This window comes from Enhydra lutris, unplaced genomic scaffold, assembly GCF_002288905.1.
Source record: "Enhydra lutris kenyoni isolate GAN:26980312 unplaced genomic scaffold, ASM228890v2 scaffoldscaffold26, whole genome shotgun sequence".
In the NCBI taxonomy this organism is placed as follows: domain Eukaryota; kingdom Metazoa; phylum Chordata; class Mammalia; order Carnivora; family Mustelidae; genus Enhydra; species Enhydra lutris.
Genome location: NW_019154110.1, coordinates 22,457,132 through 22,469,865, shown reverse-complemented (window position 1 = coordinate 22,469,865; position 12,734 = coordinate 22,457,132). Strand labels below are relative to the sequence as shown.

General features: G+C 46.1%; 1 protein-coding gene across 1 annotated transcript in view; it reads left to right on the top strand.

Annotated features, from left to right (window-relative positions):
• LOC111151756 (beta-1,4-N-acetyl-galactosaminyltransferase 2) overlaps nt 1-12,734 on the top strand; it is a 41,068-nt gene that overhangs the window by 24,706 nt on the left and 3,628 nt on the right. The window contains exons 4-8 of the mRNA XM_022509930.1: nt 3,204-3,310; nt 4,520-4,557; nt 5,998-6,178; nt 7,314-7,400; nt 12,197-12,384. Coding sequence (XP_022365638.1) covers nt 3,204-3,310; nt 4,520-4,557; nt 5,998-6,178; nt 7,314-7,400; nt 12,197-12,384 — 601 coding nt within the window. The remainder of the gene's footprint in view (nt 1-3,203; nt 3,311-4,519; nt 4,558-5,997; nt 6,179-7,313; nt 7,401-12,196; nt 12,385-12,734) is intronic.

Sequence of the window (12,734 nt, the reverse complement as noted above, 5' to 3'; positions counted from 1 at the left end):
CTGCTTCTCCCTCTGATCGTCCCCCCTCTCTTGCTCACTCTCTCAAATAAATTAATAAAATATTTTTTTTAAAAAAAGAGTAGTGCACGGATAATGCTCTTTTATTTATATATTTGGGAGAAAGAGAGCAAGCTAGCATACACAGGTCAGGGGTGAGGCAAAGGGGGAGGGAGAAGCAGGCTCCCCGCTGAGCAGGGAGCCTGCTTCTCCCTCTGATCGTCCCCCCTCTCTTGCTCACTCTCTCAAATAAATTAATAAAATATTTTTTTTAAAAAAAGAGTAGTGCACGGATAATGCTCTTTTATTTATATATTTGGGAGAAAGAGAGCAAGCTAGCATACACAGGTCAGGGGTGAGGCAAAGGGGGAGGGAGAAGCAGGCTCCCCGCTGAGCAGGGAGCCTGATGCGGGGCTCGATACCAGGACCCTGAGACCATGACCCAAGCCAAAGGCAGACACTTAACCTACTGAGCCACCCAGGCACCCCAGATAATGCTCCTTTAAAAAAAGTCCACTTGAACCGACCCCCTCAACTCTCCTTGCTCCCCTACCTTATATGATAGGCTCCCTTGCCAACCCAATCTGCCCTTGGGAGTTTGGTATAGATTACCCCACACTGTTTTATACAGCTACACACAGGGACAAACACACATAATCACATACATATGTGAGTGTAGCTATAGCCACATAAACATATACTCTTGGGGTTTTGTGTGTATTGTTAAATTTCATGTTAATTCCAGTGCAGTTGACACACAGTGTTCTTTTAGTTTCAGGCGTACAATACAGTGATTCAGCAACTCTATACACAGCTCCCTGCTTCATCCCCTTCTCCTGTTTCACCCATCTGTGTGTATGGTTTTAATGTAATTGACACCGTAAGAACAAATCACTCTAGAATTTGCTTTTTTCATTCAATTTGGTTTTTTTTTTTTAAGTTTTTTTTTGGTTTGTTTTAGAGAGTGCTTGAGCAAGGGAAGGAGGCAGAAAGAGAAGGGGCAGAAGGGGAGGGAGAGAGAGAGTCTTAAGCAGGCTCCACTAAGAGCTTGGAGCCGGACACGGGGCTCAAACTGATGACGCTGAGATCATTACCTGAGACAATACCAGGAGTTGAATGCTTTACCGACTGAGCCACCCAGGAGTCCCTGGTTAAGTACATTTTTAAGAGCTGTTCATATGTCTAGTTCTTTCCTTTTATTTATTTTTTTTAAAGATTTTATTTATTTAGGGGCACCTGGGTGGCTCAGTGTGCTGGGCCTCTGCCTTTGACTCGGGTCATGATCTCAGGGTCCTGGGATGGAGATGGGCTCTCTGCTCAGCGGGGGGCCTGCTCCCCCCACCCCCGGCCTGCCTCTCTGCCTGCTTGTGGTTTCTGTCGAATAAATAAATTTTTTAAAAAAGATTTTATTTATTAATTTGATATATAGAGAGAGATCACAAGTAGGCAGAGAGGCAGGCCGGGATGGGGGGGTGGGGGGGAAGCAGACTCCCCACCAAGCAGAGAGCCCGATGTGGGGCTCAATCCCGGGACCCTGAGATCATGACCTGAGCCAAAAGCAGAGGCTTTAACTCACTGAGCCACCCAGGCGCCCTAGTTCTTTCCTTTTAATTGTTATACAGCTGTGAATATGAATACAATGAATTTTATTAAGCCATTCTCCTATTGAATGATATTCAAATTTGGGGGAAATTTTCATTATTACATTTACATAATTTATAATCATCTTATGTTATATTTACATTCTTTCCTTATTTCCTTCAGATGTGTATAAAGGTGTTCATTTAAAATGAACTGAAATGAACCTCCTTGTGCATGTTGTTGCTTACACAGGCAGGTGTTTTCCCCCTTAACTAGGATCTGAATCCCTCATTCATGAGAGGCGTTTATTTCTACTTTTAATAAATACAGGCAGATAGCATTCAAGAGTGTCTACATTAATTCACATTCTCGTGACGAGTAGGTATCTTAGATACCCACTACCTAACCAATACTCCTTATCATTACATTTTGAAACATTAATCAAAAAAGTATTTCCTTGTTTTTTTTTTTTAAGATTTTATTTTATTTTAAGCAATCTCTACACCCATCGTAGGGCTTGAACCTACAATCAGGAGTCGCCAGCCAGGCACCTCCAGTTCATTGTTTTTATTTTGTAATTTATTTGTATTTGTATTTTTCTTATTATTTTAAAATTTTATTTATTTATTTATTGTCAAAGAGCAAGAGAGAGAGAGCATACAAGCAGGAGGAGTGGCAGGCAGTGGGAGAAGCAGGCTCCCCACTGAGCCAGGAGCCTGAGGCAGAACTCGATCCCAGGACTCTGGGATCGTGACCTGAGCCAAAGGCAGACGCTTAACCGACTGAGCCACCCAGCTGTCCCCAATTCTTTAAAGTTGCATTTCCCAGGTTAATTGTGAAGCTGAGCTTGTTTCATTTATGCATTAGCCATTTGCACTCCTTCTGTTAATTGCCTATTTACATCATTTCCCATTTTAAAATTTCATCTCTTTTGTATTCCCATAAATACTCACTACAGTAGTCTAATCATTCTTCCAGGGGATCTAAATGATACCTTTGGCTACACTGGATCCCCAAGGGCTGCATTTCAACCATATTACCTTAGTCCACCAAAGAATCAATCTCGCTGGCTCGTGATGTGCTTGTCCTTGACTGAGGTTGTTATAACCACAAAACCATATGAAAATCATCACTGTGTTTGCTCTGAAAATACTGAGGCAACAAATCACATTTCTTGTGATGTATTTTCTTTTTGAGTTCAGCGCCAGGAAAAGGTTTATTTGCCTCTGGAGTTGTTTGCTTTGTACTGTTGATAAGACCGGAATATTGACCGCCCATGGCTTTACACCCTGACTACCAGGAAGTTCACCTGTGACCCTGGCATTCGTCTGCTGCAACTGGGTTCGCCCAGATGGTCTTTTACTTTGTTTCTTCTTCCCCTGCTGGTTGTGTTTTTAATTTTGTGTGTGCTTTGTTGTAAAGGGCCTGGACTCTTGTGGAATTCAAGGCTGGAGGGAATTCAAGGGTGCATAAAGGAGGGAAGGAATGGAGGGGTGAATGGGGCAGTCTACTTTCAATTTCTCCCCATTGACAGCACAGAGCTCCGGGTACAGGTACCACTTTCAGAACTAACCAGGGAGGCGCGTGAGAGCAGCTGCTGACAGTTCTGGTTCTGTTTCCTGCAGAGAAGGGTTGCCCCATCCACCACCGCTGCTGGCTCAGCCCAACCTCCCCTTTGGATACCCGGTCCATGGGGTAGAGGTGATGCCCCTGCATACAGTTCCCATCCCAGGTAGGTAGCTCTCCATGTGGAGAGGAGCCAGACGACTTTCTTAACTCTTCTTAAGCAAAATGGGGGAGTGAAAGGGAACAGTCATTTATTGAGTACCTGCTGTGTACTCCGCACAATGCGGGAAGCTTGACATGATTTCACTTAGTGGTTAGTTTCAAAGTTTCCACCACTGGGGATCACCCTTAGGTGCTATGACGTCCCCGGGGATCCGGAATAACACAGAAGAGTACAGAAATCTGTGTGCCTCAAGGAATCTTAGCACATGATTGGCTTTTTGGTGTCCTCCAGCATCATGAGATCAGGCAAAGATGTGCCCATCTCCTGGGGGAGCATATTGAAAAGAATATTTAATGTTGGTTAAAACTCCCCTCCACAAGGGATTTCTACACACTTCTCTAGTTCAGCACCACATTCCTGGGAGGTAAATGTTATTTTGCCAATTTTACAGATGACGTAAGTTATCTAAGGCCCCATAGGGAGGCTCTATTTGAAGTAGAACTTGAATTAAGTCATATTATGAGCACAGAGATAGATTCTAAAGTACATACATTTGGATGAATTGCTTTAGTCATTTAAATGAATTGAATAGTCATTTGAAAAGTAATTCGCCATTTTGGATGAGTCCTTTTTTTATTGTAAAATATGCATAACATAAAATTTACTATATTAATCATTTTTAAGCACACAGTTTTGTGGCGTTAAGTATCTTCTCAGTGTCCTGCAACTGTGACCATCATCCATCTCCAGAAATTTTTTATCTTTCCCAATTGAAACTCTGTACCCATTTAGCTCTGCCTTCCTTCCCCCCCCTCCTGCCTGTGGCAACCACCGTTCTGTAGAATGTCTTGTCTCGTCTCTACCAGTTTGACTATTCTAGTAACCTCATATAAAGATGTTTCATTACTTACCCATTGCTGCCTTCCATTCCATAACAGAGATATCTGGAAGGGGCAGGATTAATTCACAGTACCCATCCAGGGCTAAGGATGGACATCGGAGGCTTTAGATCCACTGGAATTTGAGAAGGACCATGGGACACCACCCAGCAGGACCCCAGGGAGCGGGGAGCGGTCAGCAAACACTGTGCATGATGAGCTTGGAAGGGAGTCTGTAAGGATGTAAGGGAGTGAGTAGGAAAGTAGCGAGCATCAGGGAGCCCTTGGCATTCTCTACAATGGTGTTTTTTTCCTTTTCTCCTGTGTCCTCCAGGTCTCCAGTTTGAAGGACCAGAGGCCCCCATCTATGAGGCAAGTCCCCTTCCCAGCCCCCTTTTGCACTTGGCATCACTGCCCACGCCCCGTCCCCAGTGGTGGCCAGTGTCGGATTTTGACAGAGTGCTCATCCAGATTCAGTATCTACCATGAGTCCAAGGTGGGGAGAGTGGGGAGGGATGCCTCCAGAAGGCATGATTTTTCCGGCTGTGTGAGTGGCCAGAGCCCCAAGGAGGACTTCCAGAAACCCAGGTCAGTGCAGAGGCTGCTGCTTTTGCTGCAGGAAGAAGCTGTCGCCACAGCCCTGGCTCGGGTGCCTGTCGCCTCCATCGGGTTTCGCACCAGCCAGCAACACGGGGGCTCTGTGCCCTTGCCTTTCGTTCCTGCTTAATGTAGCTCCGAATCCAGCCCTTGTGCATAGAGCTGATGGGGTGGGGGGAGGCAAAGTGCAACCAGAACCCTAATATAAAAAGGAGTCTGGGAGATGTAGTTTTAGTTTTCCCACTCTGCACACCAGAGGTTGGAGTGGGTGATGAGTCTGTACCTGAATTATTTTATATGCATCATGATATGCTTAACCGCTGTTCTCCCCAACTAGAATATAAGCCTCTTGAAGGTGGGGAGTTAATTTTATTCACTACTCTTTTCCCAGGACCTATAATTTGCATCTCAGAAAACACCTGTTGGCTGACCGAAGTGTTTTCAGAAGGTGTGGGGGAACCCACTGTACTTTTCATAAAAATACCCGGCTGCCCAGAGGACAAGAAGGCAGGAGAGGAGATGGGCTTTAGGGAGTAGCAGTGGGATGGAGAGAGGGGACCAGTTCTAGCTACATGTTGAAGGTAGACATGACGGACTCATGCAGAGTGGGAATGACCTCCATTAGGGACCGCAACAGTTAAATGGATGAAGGTACCATTCACAAGGCAGGGGGAACCGGGAAGAGGGTGACAAACAGGTGTATAGAGAAAAATCAGTGGTTCGGTTGTGAAGACTTCAGGTTCCTGTGGCACTCCTAGCGGAGCAATCGGCCAGGCAGTTGGATCTTGAGAGGAGAGCTGGAGACATACATTTAAGTCATTAGCATATGAATGGTATTTCAAGCCGCCACCTCTAGTGAGAAGGTGTTGAATAGGAAGAGAAAAAGGGCACAAAACCAAACCCGGAAAAACTGCATTGGGAGGTTAGACAGAGGCGGAGGAGGAAGTCGGAAATCAAAAGGAGCAGCCAGCAGGAGTAAGGAGAAATCTAGAAGAATGGGATCCTGTAATCCAAGACCTAAGAGACCAGTGGCCTTTGAACACACGAGTCCCCAGGACTTGGTTGTCGTCCTCTGGGGACAGAGCAGCAAACGGCTTTGGCACCAGACCCCAGCTCCCAGGGACGCTAGGGGGCGCCTCCTCTCTTCCCCCTGCTGGCCATCCTGGGTATGTGCCTTCCCTCGCATTTAGCGTCTTTCTGCCTCACCGGCCTTAGGTCACCCTGACCGCTTCTCTGGGGACACTGAACACCCTCGCTGACATCCCAGACAGTGTGGTGCAGGGCAGAGGCCAGAAGCGGCTGACCATTTCGACCAGTGACCGGAAGCTTTTGAATTTCATCCTCCAGCACGTGACTTACACCAGCACGGTGTACCAGCACCACAGGGTGGATGTGGGTGAGAGCCTGTCCTAAGCAAAATGCTTAGGGAGTGGGAAAACACCACTGGGCCTTCTCAAAGTCTTCCTCCTCCAGGAAGCCTGCCAGCATTTAGGATTCTTCACTTACTCTTGTTTCCAACCGTAGATGTCCAGCTTCTCAATTACTGTCTCCAACATTACTCCATGCTGCCACTGACCCTATTGCGTGACTTGAAGAAAATGCATTTCCCTCTGAGGGCAGATCCTTTGTGCTCTGCACCTGGAAACCAGCCGGCTCCATTCCCCATTATCCGTAGCTCTCAGAGCTGAAGACTTCAGCTGTGAGAGAGGATGGACCCAGTCTGTGCATCAATATCTCGTCCTGGACATTAACAAAAAAAGAGGGATGTGGGGGAATTAAAGTCATTCTTTTCTCTTTTCACTAGCTACCCAGGATGCATTCCCAAGACACCAGCAGAAAAATGAAACACAGGATAGATTATGCATGACCATGAACTAAAGAGAGCACCCTTTCTACTTATAGATTCCCAAACATCTCCCTTCACCAAATGACCCTGTGAGATAAAACAGGGCGGGTGGTGGTATCCTGGTTTTGTAGCTGGAGAAGGAGAGTAAGTGATTTACCCAAGGCATTTCGAATTTGTGTGGAATCCCTGCTCAGGGGCCATGGTGATCTCTGTATCTTTCCAATTTGAGTATTTGTGCTGCCGAAGCAAGCACTGATTTACCCAAGTAGTTCAGATAATAAATGGCAAAGTCAAACTTATTCCAGGCCCTCTGATTCGAAGCCTACTCTACCCCACCAGACTCTCACAGTGGAAGAAATTCGAGTTAAGGAGCATTCAGCAGGAGGCACCTGGCTGCCTCAGTCAAGAGTCAGCAGTCGACTGTTGTTCTCAGGGTTATGAGTTCAAATCCCATGTTGGGCATGGAGATTATTTAATTACAAAAAAAAAAAAGCACTTAGTCAGTTACCCCAGGGACACACAACAAGTCAGGGGCCAGAATGCTGTAAACTCAGTGGGGTCTCATTCCAGGCAGGACATTTCTTTACGGAGCCTTCACTCCCTGCTGCAGATCGTCTACCTTGGGGCAGTATGGAAAGTGACCTAGACTCTGTGTTGCCCTCCTTGACCTTATTTCTCCCTCCAGTGAGTCTGGAGTCCGAGTCCTCGGTGGTCAAGTTTCCAGTGACCATCCGCTATCCTGTCATCCCCAAGTTATACGACCCCGGACCAGGTAAGGCCCTGGCTCCTGGGGGGTGCAGGGTGGGGTCTTGTCGAGCTAGTTGGTGAAACTCAGAAGAGATCAGCTCTTGAGGCCAAGGAGGAGAGTTGATGAAAATAACCGCTCTGATAGGATTCCTGACAAAAATTAGAAAAATTAGAAAAAAATTAGAAAATTAGAAAAAATTAAAAAATTAGAAAAATTAGAAAAAAATTCTAATATTCTCATATTGCTTAATTGTATTTAACTTATTATGTGGTTGTGCTTATTCTGGAAAAAAAACAACAATTATAACATCTTAATAAGTAATAGTAATAAACACAGAGCAGTATTGGACCATGGCTAGATAATATCGATGGAATCGAATCGGAAACCCAGAGAATGATACGTTGGAGTTGTATCCTGTGAGAAAGGTAGCTTTCCAAATTAAAGGGTGCAGAGATGGATGATCCAAGAAGTCACATGGGACAACTGCGTTGATAAAGGAAGATAAAAAGATCAATCTATCTTATAGCTCACACCAAGACAAATTCCAAACTGATCAACTATCTCATATATATATTTTTTAAGATTTTATTTATTTATTTGGCAGAGAGGCAGGCAGAGAGAGAGGGGGAAGCAGGCTCCCCCCTGAGCAGAGAGCCTGATGTGGGGCTCGATCCCAGGACCCTGGGATCATGGCCTGAGCCGAAGGCAGAAGCTTTAACCCACTGAGCCACCCAGGTGCCCCAACTATCTCATATTTTTAAGTGCTAGAAAAAAAACAAAACCCATGCAGTTTATTTTTTTAATTTTTTAAAAAGATTTTATTTATTTATTTATTTGTGAGCATGAGAGACAGCGCACAAGCAGGCAGAGTGGCAGGCAAAGGCAGAGAAGCAGGCTCCCTGCCGAGCAAAGAGCCTGATGCAGGACTTCATCCCAGGACCCTGGGATCATGACCTGAGCCAAAGGCAACAGCTTAACCGACTGAGCCACCCACGCGTCCCAAACATGTGCAGTTTAAAAAAAACAAAAAACAAAAAACAAAAAAACCTCAGAGTATAAGACCTTTCTAAATATGACATAAAGCACAAAGACCAGGGGGCCCCTGGTTGGCTTAGTCGTTAAGTGTCTGCCTTCGGCTCAGGTCATGATCCCAGGGTCCTGGGCAGGGTCCTGGGATTGAGCCCCACATCAGGCTCCCTGCTTAGCTGGAAGCCTACTTCTTTCTTTCCCACCCCCCTGCTGGTCTTCCCTCTCTCGATGTCTCTCTCTGTCAAATAAATAAATAAAATCTTAAAAAATAAAACAAACCAAAAACACAAAGACCAGAAAGAGAAGACTACACACATAAAATACATAAAAATTTTAAATGCTATTTGGGCAGAAACCCACCAAAAGCAAAGGCAAATGACAACAAATTGGGGAAAAAAATATCTTCAACACACGTTAAAGTCAAAGGTGTACTTTTTTTTTTTTTTTAAGATTTTATTTATTTATTTGACAGAGATCACAAGCAGGCAGAGAGGCAGGCTGAGAGAGAGGAGGAAGCAGGCTCCCCGCAGAGCAGAGAGCCTGATGTGGGGCTGGATCCCAGGACCCTGAGATCATGACCTGAGCCAAAGGCAGAGGCTTTAACCCACTGAGCCACCCAGGTGCCCCCAAAGGTGTACTTTTACTTGAAATCACCTGTGAATCCATAAGACAGTTAATAGGCTTTTGTGCCTGGCTGGCTCGGTCAGTAGCGCTTGCACCTCGTGATCTGGGGATTGGGAGTTCAAGCCCCACCTTGGGTGTAGAGAGTACTTAAATAAGTAAATGTTTTTAAAGATTTTATTTATTTATTTATTTATCAGGGAGAGAGAGCACAAGCAGAGGGAGCAGCAGGTAGAGGGAGAAGCAGGCTCCCCACCTAGCAAGGAGCCCGATGGGGGACTAGATCCCAGGGATCATGACCTGAGCCAAAGACAGATGGCTTAACTGACTGAGCCACCCAGGCATCCCAAATAAGTCAATGTGTTTGTTTTTGTTTAAACCACCTAAACAACACAAAACAAAAAGCCAAACACCTAGTAAGCCAATGGAAAAATGCACAGTTGGCAACAGATGAAATTCAACAGTACTTTTCGCTGTTAGTATATATGCTCAGTCTCATACTAAAAAAAGTGCAAATGAAAAATACATTCATTATCAGAAAGTACTGGACAAGGAGTGGGGAGGGGCAGGCATTCTTACAAACTCCTGCTGGGAAATGGAAATGGGCACAGGCTTTCCGGAGGTAATTTGGCAATACCGATCAACATTTGGAATGTGCATTCCCTTTGGCCCAGCAATTGTACTTCTACAAATTATCATACAGATATTTATATCTGTGTGAAATGATGTCTGTTCGAGGTTCTTTACTGCAGCATTGTTTGCAAGCACAAAAACCTTAGAAGTGCACCGATCAGATCAACTGTGGTCCATCCGTATAATGAAATTCTGTGCAGAGGCATTCAGAAGGAGGGAGGAGAAAACACAGGGGAAGGCTTTTTTTTAATACTGACACAAAATGAGAGAGGGAAGAGGAAGCTATTGTTTCCGTAAAAAGAAAGAGGAGGAAGAATATATATTTGCCATTGCTTGAACATTCTTATTTTATTTTTTTTTAAGATTTTATTTATTTATTTGACAGAGAGAGATCACAAGTAGACAGAGAGGCAGGCAGAGAGAGAGAGAGAGAGAGAGAGAGAGGGAAGCAGGCTCCCTGCCGAGCAGATAGCCCGATGCGGGACTCGATCCCAGGACCCTGAGATCATGACCTGAGCCGAAGGCAGCGGCTTAACCCACTGAGCCACCCAGGCGCCCCTGAACATTCTTATTTTAAATCATTTTTGGAGTTCTCTGTTATTTTCTGTCTGTCCGGAGTGGGTACATCTGTATACAGGAGATTCATTGGCTGTCGTTCATGCTAATTTCCTTTAAGTGCTCTGTAATTTTTGTGGGTGAGCTCATCATGAGTAGGAGGTTGTGCTTGTTTGTTTTCTCTCCCCCTTCTCTCTCCTGGCTCCTTCCCATCTCACAGCTTTAGCCTTGGATCTGATCCCTGTCTCCTCAGCCTTCTGGTCTACCTTCTGATACTGGAGGCTCGGGATTCCTTCTCATGGTGATATCGGAGTTATGAAAGAGCCCGTTGCTGGGCCTGAGGATGGCTTGGCATAGGTCGTGGCTGTGAAGTGATGTCATTTCTGTTTGCACCTGGAGGTGCGTGCAGGGGTGATGGCTGTTCTGGGGTTCCTTGCCTGGCAGGTAGTGGTGAGGGATGGAGGGTGTGCCACCTAGCTCTAGTCCATGACTTCTAGCAAAAAGCCTGGTTCTGGACCCACACATTACGTGAGATATCTTAATTCCATTACCCTTCAGAATCAGCCTCCTCTGTTACTTCTTTTTTTTTTTTTTAATATTTTATTTATTTATTTGACAGAGATCACAAGTAGGCAGAGAGGCAGGCAGAGAGAGAGAGGAGAAAGCAGGCTCCCTGCTGAGCAGAGAGCCCGATGCGGGGCTCGATCCCAGGACCCTGGGATCATGAGCTGAGCCAAAGGCAGAGGCTTTAACCCACTGAACCACCCAGGCGCCCCCCCCCGTTACTTCTGATCCCAGAATGCAGGAGGTCCCAGCTCTGCTCACTGATTTTTATTTTTATTCCTTGGAAGTAATGGTTATTTTCGTGCATCGTTCTATCTTTGTAATTTTATCGTTGCTGTATATTTGGAAAAAAATAGGGACTCTCAAACAGAAAGCTACACCACCAACTTAGCCAGGAGCCCCCCAGTCTTGACTACATCCTCTAGTAATTCACGCTCCTCGTTCTCTCTTTACTGTAACAAAAGAACCCAACTTGGCATGTGGCCCAAGAAAAGGGAGGACATAATTCACTTGGCATGCCCTTGAACACAATTTACTTGACTCTTCCCGCCGGTCATTTTTCCCTCATGCCCTCAGCCCCCCGGGGGAGCTGCTGTAATGGTACAACAGGTATTAAAAAGAGGATTCTGGAAGGACTTCTGATTTCTGTCATTCTGAGAAGGAGCTCTGCGGTGGTGTTCTGGAGCACTCGCCCACAAGCCACTGGTAGGGTTGTGGCTTTCAGCCGGCATTAACTGCAACAGAGCCCACCCCACCCAGACATCCCACAGCCTCGGTCAGCAGGCGTGCCTCCACGTTTGGTGACTAAACCCCCAAAACACACCACAGCTCCAGCTGATTCATATGAAGCCTTTTCTGCAGAAAAGCTGTTCCTTTTCCAAATTTTTATATTGATCACATGCCTTGAGCTGGACTATCTGGTCCAGACCTTCCACTCTCCAAGTAGACCTTCTTCCACGGATGTCTTCCTGAGCAGGGAGACCAAGTGTGCTTCTCTCTAGGAGTGCAGCTGATGACGGGGCGCAGGTCTCAAGTCCTTTAGATCTTTTCTCCCCTCCCCCGACCCTGATCTTGAACCCCCTGATGGGCAGAGCTCTGTGCATCTCGATTCCTAGTATTAACACCACAGCAGGATCCAAATAGTTTTGGTAAGACAGAGCATTCACACTGATGGGAGGAGATGGCATAGTCAAGCCAACAGAACCAGGGAAAGAAATTCTAGAAGATAACATGCAATTTCAACAAGCTGGCTGTGTTTTAACTACATTTATTTTCTGTTACGACTAACAAACTCTTACCAAGTGCTGTATATGAGAGGCACGAGGACGTGGCATAAAGAAATCACCAGAACAGCTCAAGTCAAGTCAGTGAGGCTTCCCAAAAGGCAGAGCTCTGACACCTCACCCTTTCTCATCCAGAGAGGAAGCTCAGAGACCTGGTGACCGTTGCCACCAAAACCTTCCTCCGTCCCCACAAGCTCATGACCATGCTCCGGAGCCTTCGTGAGTACTACCCAGACTTGACAGTGATCGTGGCCGATGACAGCAAGGAGCCCCTAAAGATTAATGACAACCATGTGGAATATTACCTCATGCCCTTCGGGAAGGTACATACCGCCCACATGGGGAGGTGTCTGGGTCCCGGGAAAGAGGGCCCTGGAGTCAGGTTCTGCCCCAGATGGGGATGCTTGAGTGGCTTTCCCAGGATGGCATGATGCCGGAGCAGAGGGGATGGGACTTTCCTCTGTGTCCCTTCACCGACTCCAAGTTCACAGGGAAATCGGACCACCCTCATGTTTCTGCATGAATGAAGTGGTTAATCTGTCTTTGGTACGGACATTCATTGAGGTCCTTCTACATGACTTGAGGTGTCTGACATTCTAGGGATTCCTGACATGCAGAGAAACTTGTGATCCCTAGGATTCCTCCCAGGCTAGAGGCTCGCTCTCTCTCTCCC